The 13,545-nt window shown below is 45.7% G+C and overlaps 1 protein-coding gene across 1 annotated transcript in view; it reads left to right on the top strand.

Moving 5' to 3' along the window:
- LOC125946439 (uncharacterized) overlaps positions 1–13,545 on the top strand; it is a 283,769-nt gene that overhangs the window by 168,838 nt on the left and 101,386 nt on the right. Inside the window, exon 3 of the mRNA XM_049669751.1 lies at positions 11,051–11,137. Within this exon, the coding sequence (XP_049525708.1) occupies positions 11,064–11,137 (74 nt within the window). The 5' untranslated portion in view covers positions 11,051–11,063. The remainder of the gene's footprint in view (positions 1–11,050; positions 11,138–13,545) is intronic.

Below are 13,545 nucleotides of genomic sequence, written 5' to 3'. Positions count from 1 at the left end.
GACCTCAAGGGTTTATAAACAATGCAATTCTCTTAGCGGACGAGGCAGCAGTTTAAACCCTCTGTGCGGCGACCGGCGTAAGGTTGTTCGTGAAGATCATAGAAGTAGGGCGCCAATGCAATGTTGATTTGTCAGCTGTATTTGTGTTACTCCTTGCATGACACGGTTCACAGATAACAATGATATCGTGTACTCGACTGTCTCGCAGTTTCACTGACCTCTATAAGTACTGGACCACTCGGCCGCGACACTATCGTTAAGGCGCACGCAAGAAGCGTGACGGCCAGCGTCTGATACTGGTCTAATACTAAAAGGCAGTAAAAAACATACATACTCGTACATTCATACATCCCTAATCAGAAAACTCCGTACGCCCCTTAACTTCAACATACAGCAATCCCATATGGCCCATGGGAAAAACATGTTTGTATGTGCGATCCCACATGTTTCATATCGGTTAATTAAACATGTGATTTAAGAGGCGCGTGGGTTTGTTCTATAGGGATACATAACGCTTTTGATAAATAATTTGCTTAGTGTATCTGATTGCACTGCATTCCCCATATAAGCGATCTAACCTTCTGCATGCCCAGGACGATTATAAGTCGTCCAGGCGTTTTCTTCCGTCTGTTGAGTGCCACAGATGAGTGGAAATCTTTCATCATTTTCGTGTGAATGCTGCACCCAAATAGCATCAGTTTCCCAGTAAACTAATTTTTCGAGGGCGGAGGTGTGGCTCCCCTGTGTTTTAAGAATGGCGGCGCAGAGTGGGGTGGTTGCTGCGCCGTCGGTTGCCTTTTTAACGCGATAGCGTTATGGGCCCCGTGTGACAGAAAAAAATTGGTGTGGTTTAGCTTTAGTTAACCCTGGTTGATAGCGAAAGCTTCACTGCCCTGGCTAGGGCCTTTGTCGAGCTGTGGCCGAGGTGTGGTTTCGCAATGATATACAGACATGTTTGCAATGAATACAGTGTTTGTTCATCATTTTTATGCCTATGAAGACATTGCGGGGATCAGTAAAGTAGAGAGACATGGTTGCAAGTCGCAGCCGGGCCCAATTCTACTCGGGTAACGGCGGCAATGTCTCCTTTCAGGGCTCCGTAAAGGCCTAAATATAGTCCGACGTAGCGTGAATGCGCGCACACGTTATGTCACGTTGGCGAGAACAACAGCGGCTATAGTTCGACCGATGCTTCGACGTACTGGCGCCACCAACGCAACCGGACGCGCGGCCAATGCGCTCCGACGCGCCCGGTGTCTGATGACGCTCGCCCGCACGCACGCACGCGCACATACACACACACACTCGCATAGACGCACACACACCGATGACGTCGAACTATAAACGCGCCTTAATGCTCTCTTGTGGTTTGACATCTAGCTCTCAAGGTGAAAACTGTTGAGTCGCCGACGGCTGCCCGATTTAGCGTAATGAAGCTTTCGCTTCAAAATCCGGCGTCGGTGTCGGCGTAAGCATCGGCGGAAATAATCATGCCGAACCCCATCATCCCGAACCACCCCGACCGGGCGGACCCTTCGCGTGGCGCCAAGCGTTAGTGAACAAAAATTAAATTTCTCAAAGTAAAATCTGTCAGAAAAACCGTAAACTACTACTTAACCACAACCTACAGACGTAATAGCGTCGGATTGTAATTTGAATACACGAGAAAAAAGCCTGATAAGCAGCCAGGGATCTTAAATGCTATCGCGTTCCACTCTTAAAGGCGAAGCTTTTTTTGCGTCCTCCAATTCTGATGGTGTTTCGCTGTACTTTGGTTCTAGGCAACATTGAAGGAAATGTTAAAAACCGAGCCTTTCTAAATTTTGATCGGGCCCCATGTCGCAGAAAATACGGTGTCGGTGTCGGCGTCAACGGCGTCCAATAGCGCTATCGCGTTTCACTCTTAAAGGCGAAGCTTAAGCGTACTCCAAGTTTTTCAATACCAAAATCGCAGTGTTCTTGGATGATTTTTCACCTCAAGTAAATAATTAGACCTGGAAACCTCTGGTGGGCTGTGTTCGGGGCTTCAAATTAGTACTGACGATTGCAAGAGAGATTTATAATCTTTAGTGGACTCTCTCGTGTGAGTGAGGCTTGGCAAAAACGCTTTGCCGACGGCGCCTTTACCTTCCTCGCTGCGCCAGCAATAACGCGTCGCATGGAGCCCAACGAAAGCACGCTATACTTTTCTTGCAAGAAATATCGCGCTTCATGCAGTCTTTTGTTGCCTTGTCTATCTGAAGCTCACCGAAATTAAAAACATTACTGACAGCATCAGGCAACAGAAAATAACAAATGAGCTGCTGATATTGCAATAATGAAAGTTGTTCTCAATTAATCGGTCATAATAAACTTCGGGAAATGTTGTTAGTATCCTGAAAAAAATTCGCAGAGACACTTAAGACTGCTTACATATGGGAATGCGAAATCATTAGAGTGCCTTTGGTGAAATGTTTTCAATTGATGTTTTCGACATGCATTAATGTTCTTTCTGCTGATTCGGTGTGTGTGTGTGTTTGCGTATGCGTTGTCTACAAACCGAAATCATTCCGACCATTTTTCTGCTGAACGATGACCCGCGGGAAGCAACGCGCTCATTTTATGTACACTCATGACGTCGCGCCACTTCCTCCCCATTGCCTGAGCCGTCACGTGCCCAGCGACGCACGCACTACGCCACACCTTTAGTCAGCCAGATATCTGCGATCTGACGTGTGCCGCGACGCACACGCTAGACACACCGTTAGTCAGCCAGAAACGTGGAGCCGCCGTGGCATCAGGGAAGCGTGCTCATCTCACACCCCGTAGGCCCGGGTTTGATTCCCACCCAGAACGAAATGTACAAAATTTTCTTTTCAAAGCCATTAATTTGTTTCGTTTACAGGAACCTCCTTGACATATTTGACGTCAATCTAAGGATTTTTGACGAGCTTTTATTATTTGCGCCGTCGGCCATTTTTGGTACGATCGCTCGGTCAGGCCGCCGACGACGACGCCGGATTTTCGCGTAATAGGGCATATAATGCTTTCGCAATTAAATTGCCTTGGAAAGTGCTAAAAAAACTTGAAACTATCACATCCGAGTGATTTTTCAACATAAAATTGCACCGTTTGCGTTCCAACGTTTACTTGTGGCTTATTTAAAACTTAAGCGCCCTGACTAAGTTCAGCAAGCACGCATGAGATGAAATAATTTTATCACGTAAAAGGCATGCTGTATTAGTTTGTTGAAAAACTACATGGCATCCACAGTAAAAAATGTACTGCAACGGGAAAAAGAGAGAAACTTTCATGGGTACAAAATCGTAACGTATCGCTCCCCGCAACGGGAAACAAACACGATAAAGTTATAGAATACCCTCTGAAAAATAGATTGTATTGTTTCGTGTATTTATTCCATGCTGTAAAACCCACTCTCAGGAGTGATTGCAGGGAATCAGCAAATGAACTGACACAGAATGGTCATTTAAAAAAAATAGATACGGCTCGTGCAAAACTCAACAGAGGCAATTTCAAATTACGCATACATTGCTCATTCGAAATAAGTATCATATTCTTTGGTAACGAAATCATCAGGCAAACTCTTCGACATTCCTATTGCGTCAGGAAAAAAAAGGAGAAAGAAAGGAAAGCGTCAGTGCGGAGTAGTAAGGCGGAATAGGTCTGCTTGTGGATTCTTTGGGCGCATGGTGGCCCTGGAGAGATGTTAGCACATTTTTTCATTTACTGTTGCGTGTGTTTTTATTATAATAAACAATTATGCATATTAAACGCACGTGCTGGAATCTATGTGAAGCAAAGCTGTCGTGAAGCAATTAGCTAAATGCTATAGGACTAAATACGATGTGCACAAAATATAAGTTATTTCCTATCTAGAAAGTATAACTTTGGGATAACCTCTGAACAGGAATTATCGACTTGTCAGCGCCAGTGCCATGTATGCGCAATAGTGACTTTCAAGTATTCAAAGTGATGCGCATTCTCTAAAACATGATGTCCAATATGGTGTACATTAAGAAAATTTCCTGCTTTCTTAAGTTAATATAGGTAAACGTTGCTTTACTATCGTTTACTTCTGTCTAATTTCTCGCACCACTCATCTAATACCTTTGATCATACATTCATTCCGTTTATTATTGTCGTTTTCACTTGTTACAGGATAATACATAAAGCAATCGTAAGCAAATAACCTGCATCTGTGCAGGTGCTTCATAAGGAAGGAATGTTAATATACACCGGGTGTTTCTATACGAAGACCTTAGTAATATTTAAAAAAAGCCCTATTAGGATAAAAGGACGGTTCCTTCGGAGACATTCCGTCAGCGGTGCCGACCACGGATGACACGCGGTGATTAGTGGCTAATTAACAAAAATCAAATAATTACCTTTTGAACATTTTCTTTCAGATGGCTCATCATAATCGGGAAATGGAAGCAAACTCTCCGTACAAACCATATCAACTTTTCGATCTGACAAAATGCAATTACCTGCGGAACTGTGACACGACGAATTTCGGCTATCACAGCGCGCGAAACCAAACTGGGAGGCTGCAGCGAATGCAAAGCCACTCCCCTCGAGGCGAAGTTCTGCTTACGTCACCCATAAGCGGACAGCCAGCGTGCTGCGGCTCCATGCTTTTCGTTGTCGCATTATAGTCGGTATTACTTAATGTATTAGACGGCTAGCATAAAGATTGTTAAATGTCAATGATGGCTGACGATGTTTGTAACTCCATTTTGTTGCAAAATTTTACCAACATTTCAAATGGGTGCAGGTTGTGAACTTGGAAAGGAAAAATGAAAAAGAATAGACACAGATGTTGTCGGGTGCCTCTGTCATTTTTATTGCGATAGCAATTATATGGACACTCAAAAGCAGATTTCTGCCGTCGGCGTCGCCGTCGCCGTGAGGTTCCGTATGACGTCAATGGGGATGAAATCGTGGCCGCGCGCCGCCGAACGCTGTATGTGCGAGTGAAAGGGCGCGAGGGACGCGCTCTTTCACGGGGAGTGAACGCACGGCGGAGAACAAACGCGCGTTCTGCGCCGTGCTTCCTTAAGGGCTGCAGAAGTAGGCGTCTCTTTCCTCCTTTACAATCACCATATATGTAGAGCAAACGCGCCTTCTTCCGATGCGCGAGAGGCCGTGGGGGAGGGGGGGAAGGGGGAGGGAAGGGAGGCGACGTTTAGCTGCGGCACCAAGTGCCTATTTATATCAGAGGCTCCGGCAACAGTCACCAACGCCGCACGCATCTTGAGCGAACGCGGGCAAAACGCCGACGGCGTCGACAACAGTTCTGCGCGTTGCCGGTGCTGCTGCATGTCCAAGTTTATACAGCTGATAAAGCTAATATCATTACTCCGTATAGCTCTCTACAAATTTGCTATCGCAATTGATGCTTCACCTTTCAGGTGAAACTGCGACAATTTTTTTTTATTTAATTTTGTTTTCAGTTTATTATCGTTCTCCTTTTTCCCCCTAATTTTTCGTGCGCTACGTTTAGCTAAGTCAAATGACACTACTACGGCCATGCTGTCCATATCTTCATCTCTTTCCGTCAATTCGCACCGTTAACAAACAAAACTACGAAAAAGTCATTCACTTTCACATCAGTGAAGCTCAGCAAACAGGCTTACGTGCGCACGACCTTCCTGTTACGTCAACGAAATGTTTATGCAGATTTCCCGCACCTATACCCAGCGCAAGGAATCCTGTTGAATAATTCAAGCGCCACACAGTCCACAACAAAAGCGCACCTCCTTTCCGCATGTGCCTCCGTATTTGGATCTCAAAGCGACTTAGAACAGGCTTTTTATCAGGCTCTTAACTCTTGTCGCATCCTGTCGCCGCCATTGTCAGGCATTTCTTTCTTTAGTTTTTTTCGTTTCTTTCCACTATTGCAGTAACAGAAAGCACAAATGTTTCTTTCTGCTCACGTAGCTTTCACGAATAGATAGGAATTCGCTTGTGCTCACGTCCTGTGCACGCATTCGCGGCATGCCTTCAAGGATGTAAGAAAATGTAAACGAAAGTAAGTGGTTAAATCGTAGTTCAGTTATATGAGCAGCTCGACAGAGGCGAATCAATATGGCTAGCGGCACACATTCTCATTTTACTGCTACGTTTATGCATCATCCCACCTCCAACGTAATAAAGTTACGTTGTATTAACTATTCATACGGACGGTCTGCTTACTTCCTTCCCTATGGCAGTCAAGGGTGTAAGGACATCTTAGGATTAGTTTATATGAGTAAGCGTGCATAAGTTTCCTCCAAAAAGTTGCAGCTAATCTCCAAAGCGGAGGCCAAAACTAGCCACGACACGTACGGAATGTCCATATTCCAAAGATACAGTTCGAACTGACACGCCTGCTGTGCATTTCTTATACCATAGTATGTACAGCTCAAAACAGCTGTAATTCGTACCCTGGCTCTTCGAAAGTCTGTCTCCGTGCCTTATTCGGGAAATATCGACGGCTAATTCCACACTCCATGTGCATGGTCAAATTGTTCAAATTAATCGCCAGTGGAAGACACTTAATTGAACGTAATTAAAATCGCTTGCAATCAGCAAGCTTTTCTTTAAGTCCCAAAGCACGTAAGGACACGCGGAGAGATTTCCGGCATTTTCCTGTGCATGCATCCCATTAAAAAATTTAGAGCAGACTCAACTCCATTTGACATCGACGCAATGCGAAGCCTGCTTGGTTTGGTTGAGAACGGTTGTTATGAATCATATAAGTGTTCTGCAGCGCACGATTACGCTTTTGCGACGTGTGTATCCTGTGTGTATATCATGCGTGTATCATGTGTCATGGTGGCACGACTTGTTCTTCATACATGTATTGTTTCGTTTAATACACGCAAAAGCGTAGCAATTCACAGCATCGCGCTGCCGTGTCTCTCATCATATACATGCTGACGTGAATACACGCAAAATTGCCGCGCGACTGGCCGCTCAAGGCACTTTGCGCGTTTTTGCGGGCTTCTTTCACACTCGAAAAACACTTTTATGTAGCATGTATTGAGGACAAGAAAGGTGCGTCGGGAGTTTTTCATGCTGCTCTACAATTTTCGTGTTGACACGTTTCACCTAATTATAATAGTTAGAAGTTGAATAAGTTCATTAGACTAATTATGTAATTAGGTGGAATGCAAAAATTATTCTCGGTATCTCCAAGCAACGGCACACAACATTACTTTGGTTCTGTCCAGCTACGTGGCATTTGCATATATGTACCGACGGTTCGACCTCACCTACGAGCTCAACTGCCGCATTTGTCGTTCCAGCCAAGCAAGTTACAGTTAAATTCAAGTTGTCACATATGCCTACATCTACGTCGGCAGAACTTGCAGCCCTCCATGCAGCTGTGACCTACGTCACCGAAGAGCCGGCACAGAAATGGTTCATGTTTTGTGACTCTAAGGCAGCTCTTCACAGCATCAAGTCTCCCTTACATCACAGAACTTACGAGCAGATGATATCCGAAATCATAGATGTACGCCACCATGCTCTGGAAACAGGGCACAACATAATCTTTCAGTGGTTTCCTGCTCACTGTGGCATCGTCGGCAACTACTTTGCTGACAGGATTGCCCTGTCTGCCCACGAAGACACCCAGACGCGTCGAATACCTTTGGCGAGGACGGACACTGCCAGGGAACTTCGTCTGCTTGCACGCGAAAAGTCACAAATGCCTTCAATTGCCGATTGCATAAGCTTGACCCCTTGCTACGGCTACAACTGCCATCTAGCCTTTCCCGCGGCGAAACAACCTTGCTGTGCCGCTTGTGGCTGGGAGTGGCATTCACGAAAGCTTACTCCCATCGCATTGGAATGGCCGAGAGCTTGATGTGCGACTCCTGTAGGTGCGAGGAAACCACCGAGCACCTATTGTGTAGCTGTCCTCGATACGACGTACAACGCCTCTCTCTCTCTCTCCGGACAACTTTAAACCGACTGGACTCGAGACCGTTCTCTGAGTCAAAGATATTAGGATTGTGGCTACACCCGTCACTGGCACAAAAAATGTCACAGTTTCGCCCTAAGGGCGAAGCAATGAAGGCGATAGCAACACAGCAATGTTATACGAAGTAAGGTGAGCGGCTTTGGTAGCAATATGAATTATAGTAAACATGAGCTGATTAAGTAAGCAGGTGTGCTGCGGCGTAAGTAGACCGACATGAAGAGAGACTCGATGACCACGAGAAGGCGCGTGTGAAACCGTGGTGTTGATGAGAAGCGCTTCCCGTGGGCAGCGCGTGCGAAGGGACACACCTGTAGTGCTGCACTGCCGATCCGGGCAGCATTGCATGTGTAGCGCGCGTTGGAAAATGTGGCCCGACTATTACTAACTGAATGAAGAAGCGTGGTGTGAGCGCGCACAAACAAACAGGAATAGATCACACTCAACGACTGCAGACAACGACTGTCAAAACGCTGGCAGCGAGCATATATACGCCGCAGCGGGAGAAGGTACGTGCGGTCTATCGCCTCAACGGAAACTGAGCGGCGAACGCACGGCGCATAAAGGTCAGAGCCGTGTGGAGATAAGAGACGGTGCAGACGAGCGACGAGCGCGGTTGTTGGCAGCGTAGAAGTGCACCCCCCCCCCCCCCCCCCCGCGCTCCCTCCGGCGCTGGCTTCCCGCTTCCTTGCTTGCGCGTGGGTGATTGAGTGCGTTCGCTCTCCGTGATAGCGCGCGTCCCCGCACGCTTCCGCTCGGGCATACTGCGCGCGGCGAAGATTTTATCTATAGGAAACCTCACGGCGACGGCGACGACGACGGCGACGGCAGAAATCCGGTAGAAGTGTCCATATAATTGCTATCGCAATAAAAGCCATTCGGGCACTAGTACACTACTTGAAGTGTACCGGTTCAAGAGACTGCTTATAGTGTCCCGCTGCATCATACCACGTGTACTCAGTACTCATTCTCCTCCTCTTTTCCAATTTCTATCCCCCTTTCTCTTGCCCATAGTGTAAGGTAGCAAACCGGACGCTTGTCTGATGGCCATCTTTGCCTTTTCTCTCCTTGCTGTCTCTCTCTATCTCTATAAAGTTTGGCTAATGTTACATGGGATACCCTGTATATATATATATATATATCATCATCATCAGCCTATATTTATGTCCACTGCAGGACGAAAGCCTCTCTCTGCGATCTCCAATTACCCCTGTCTTGCGCTAGCGTATTCCAACTTGCGCCTGCGAATTTCCTAACTTCATCATCCCACCTGGTTTTCTGCCGTCCTCGACTGCGCTTCCCTTCTCTTGGTATCCATTCTGTAACCCGAATGGTCCACTGGTTATCCATCCTACGCATTACACGGCCTGCCCAGCTCCATTTCTGCCGCTTAATGTCAACTAGAATATCGTCTATCCCCGTTCGTTCTCTGATCCACACCGCTCTCTTCCTGTCTCTTAACGTTACTCCTAAGATTTTTCGTTCCATCGCTCTTTGTGCGGTCCTTAACTTGTTCTCGAGCTTCTTTGCTAACCTCCAAGCTTCTGCCCCATATGTTAGCACCGGTAGAATGCAATGATTGTACACTTTTCTTTTCAACGACAGTGGTAAGCTCCCAGTATATATATATATATATATATATATATATATATATATATATTTGCAATGAATCATAAATTACGTTGACATAAACACTATTATTTATCCCTACTGACAGATGCGGTTCGTGGTGGTGGTGGTGGTAAAACTTTATTTCCCAAACAAGGGGTCCTGAAGTACACTCGGCTAGGCGCCAGGTGTAGAGGGCACATCCCACGTCGGCACTGAGAGCCCGAAGCTCTCCGCCGCCTCGCGGGCCTTCTGGACAGCCCGAAGTTGGTCGTGTAGTGAAGCACTTTTTAGCACTTTGTCCCAATGTTCTTTGTTCTTGGCGCTCGTGTGTTGGAGTCCTTTATAGAAAATTTAGATGTCAGCGCGTATGTATAGACATCAGGAAAGTTAACGCATGCCGCACGTGTCGAGCTTTTTCGTGTTTCCCGAGAGAGGCCAGGTACCCGTTACGAAAATATTTGTTGAACTCATCCATTACACTTCGCATTAAAATATTATGCAGATCAACGCACATGTTTGAATCCCCGATAAAGAGAAGCTTTATTATTCGATGTCCTTGCTACTGCTACAACGTAGCAAGGGCAACATAGCAACTAACGGCGATATGTACTATCGACCAAAACAGTTTACGTACAAAGGGATCTGACAAAAAGCTGAATATCTCCGCTGTCTCAAATCGCAGCCTGATATTCCCATTTCCTGGTATATGCGAACAACATTGTGATGTTCGGTTTTACTGGTTACTTTTAAAGGCTACTCGGATATTTAGCGTTTTCTGAGATCCCGTGGTCCGTAAACGTTCTTGGTCGATAGTACAATTGTGTTTGCTTTCATCCTATTCAACGTGTAACGTCATGCGGTGTTTTATGCATATCCACCACAAAGGTCAAAACTATAATTTCATTCAGGTTGGTTGGTCTTTGTGCGTGCACTACCCCTCTCACAGCGACGCTGTTCCGAAGTTTTCTCACCAGGATGCCACCGGGATGTCGTTAATTTTGGCAGCAAATGTGCGCATATACTGAATTGTTTAGGGGTAAAGAAGGGCAACACTGCATTCTCGAAGAACGAAAGCTACAACCTGGTATGTTTCGAGAAGATTCCCAACACCAAACTGACATAAACGGGAGACTATACTTTATTTTTCTTTAATTCATGACGTCACACCGACGTATCAACGCTTACGTCATGTCACCGAATTCAAACATTGCAAACTTGACCTTCGCTTTCTCCAGGAATAATAAGCGCTTACCTCTGAAACGAATAATTAAACTCAAGTTTTCAAATAACACTTTACAGTCAGGACTAGTTTAGTATTGCGCTGCGGTGTTGCTTCACGATATAGAAATCATCGAACCAGCGAATCATAATGGTGGCAGGAGTTGTTCTTCATACATGCATTGCTTCGTTTAATACGCAAAATAGCCTAGCCATTCACAGCATCGCGCTGCCGCGTCTCTTGTTTTGCAGCAGCCTCCAAGTGGCCATGCGCTCACGTGGCTGCGTTCTGCAGGTGCGGAGTCTTGTGCTGCCTTCAGGTGGACACGGCGTGAAACACCGGTGAGTGTCGTTTAAATATTCGCCGTTGGGTGGCGGGCTCCGTCCTGCAATGCTGGGACCGTTAGGACGGCTCAAAAGCAAGCCCGAGCAACCCGAGCTACACTGCCGAACTCGACAGTGCAGCCCAAGAGGGCACTCGTTGCAGTACGGGGCATGCCAGGTACAACTGGAGAATCTGCTCGGACGTCTTCCGTTTTATGGAGGGCGCGCGGAATTCAAAATATATTTGGTGTGAATTTCTGAGCATTATTTGGCATGGGGAGACGAAACGATCATTCACGTACATCTGCTCGTGAAACAAACTTGACACTTTGGAATTTCAGTGAAACCTTAGTACTTCATTGCAGGATTCCGTGTATTTAACGAGCGGCAAAATAATCGGGATGTTACCAATTCCTTTTTAAATTGAGCATTCGTAACCTGGTATACTGTGATGTCTTATTATTTTTGTATTATTCGCACAACCTCGACAATAAACAATGTACACCATTTTTTGCAAGTAACATAACAAACTAAATTTCCGAAATATTAATTGAGTTCTCGACCACCTGGCATAAACGTCGGCCGGCTTGCGAACTTCTCTGCCGCGTTTAGAGGAGCAATGATATATTTGATATTTTTACTTGATATTTATTTTATTTTATTTATTTATTGCCTTAAATGATGGTCCACACCTTAAAATTCTAGAAAGGATACAAGCAAGCGTCAGAGCGCTCTAATAGTTTTTTGTAACACTCGCTTCAACGAATCAGATTCAGTTTCAGTACCGAGGAGGGGAATATGTCATGACGTCATGATACACTGGCTCGCTTTGTGGCTGCGATCAATGCGGCTGCCACATACGAGCACAGCCAGAAGACAAGTGCGCAGCACTCTCGTCTACTTTGTATGAGCAACGTCCTATACTTAGCCTTACTGCTACACGATGTCGGCAACTTTTGCTCTATCATGACCTCACAATAATGTCGGTGAGGCCGCGGCGGTTATCTTGGGGTCTCCTTCAGTATCAAATTAAAATGAGAGGTGTCTCATATGCGCCCCATAAAAAACAGATTTGCTTTAGTAAGTTTCACCGCAATATAGCGGGGTAACGGAGTGAAGCAAGCACGAAGTATTACGGTGAAGGGAACTGAGAATTTACGAAAATATCAAGTGTTAACTACGTGTCATTAGCAAATATACTTTTGCAGCGCCTCCGGAACACCAGAGGGGCAACGGAGACACCAAAGCTAGAACCCTAACTCGTCCATGGGTTCTAACTTGGGTTCTAACCCGGGCTGGTCCGAGGCTCGGCAAGGCCTCAACCCTAGGATAGTCTTGATTCCTGCTTTGATCCCCCCGCTACCCCTTGGGTTCCCTGGAGATCCTGAGCTGCCAGCTTTAGTACACGTTTAGGTCAGGCCCATAGCCAGAGGGGAGGGGGTCTCGAAATTGTTATCTTTCCGTGCCCATGTCCTACGGCGCTGAGTAACGCTGTTTTATTTTGAGGAATGATATCGATTGAGACGAATCAGTCCATATAAAAATATTAAACTGTTAGAAAGATTCATCGCAAAACTAAAAATATAAAACTTAATAAAATAGTATTCAAAAAGTAACCTAATTTACATACTGCGATTGTTACCGAAAATAATTACTGAGAAATAGGTGCTTTCCTCAAATAGTCAAGGCCTTCAGCAAGTAGCCCCCTCCCCCCCCCCCCCCCCCCCTCCCCCAAAAAAAATTCCTGGCTACGGACCTGTTTTAGGTGCTTTCCTGCGGCCTCCGTTCGCCGGTGTTTTTATTTTCGCACGCTAAATAACCTCACCGCAAGACAGTTGTGTAATGCGGTGAACCTTACTAAAGCACATTCGTCGTTGTGGAATGCATATGAGACTCTTGCCCCCATTGAAATATCATAAACTGTTTCCCAAATTTGATAATTCATGTTTCACCCTTTTGCATGTGAAAAGCGTGTGGTGTAGTTTACATAACTACGAAAATATGTCAGTATTCCTTTTAGAGGCCTGAAATTTGGTAGCACTGTCGGAACTAAGAATAATATTTATATAATATTCATGCGACCACATTAACCACGGCTTTCTTTTAAATTGCTTACTTGGCCTTTATTATAACCTCGACCTGTAGCCAACGTATCGATCGCATGAAACATTCTCGCTGTTGTGACTGCTACGTTAATAAGCAACTGTGTGTGACCAGACGTTTCGTATAGAAGCACTGACTTTGTCTAGCACGGGCGACTGCGACGTCTTAATACGTACAGTGATTAGCAAATAAACTGCAACGTTTACCTCAAAGAGAGACGTCGGAATATATGTTTTTGCTGTCTTTTAGCAAGGCACTCAGTGGCAACCTTCTGCCTCGAAAGCAACGTACCACCGTGGTCCAAGTTACGCCTTCCCCACGGC

Source organism: Dermacentor silvarum, chromosome 6 (genome assembly GCF_013339745.2).
Source record: "Dermacentor silvarum isolate Dsil-2018 chromosome 6, BIME_Dsil_1.4, whole genome shotgun sequence".
NCBI lineage: Eukaryota > Metazoa > Arthropoda > Arachnida > Ixodida > Ixodidae > Dermacentor > Dermacentor silvarum.
The sequence above is the reverse complement of the archived record's forward strand: the minus strand, read 5'-3'. Positions and strand labels throughout refer to the sequence as shown.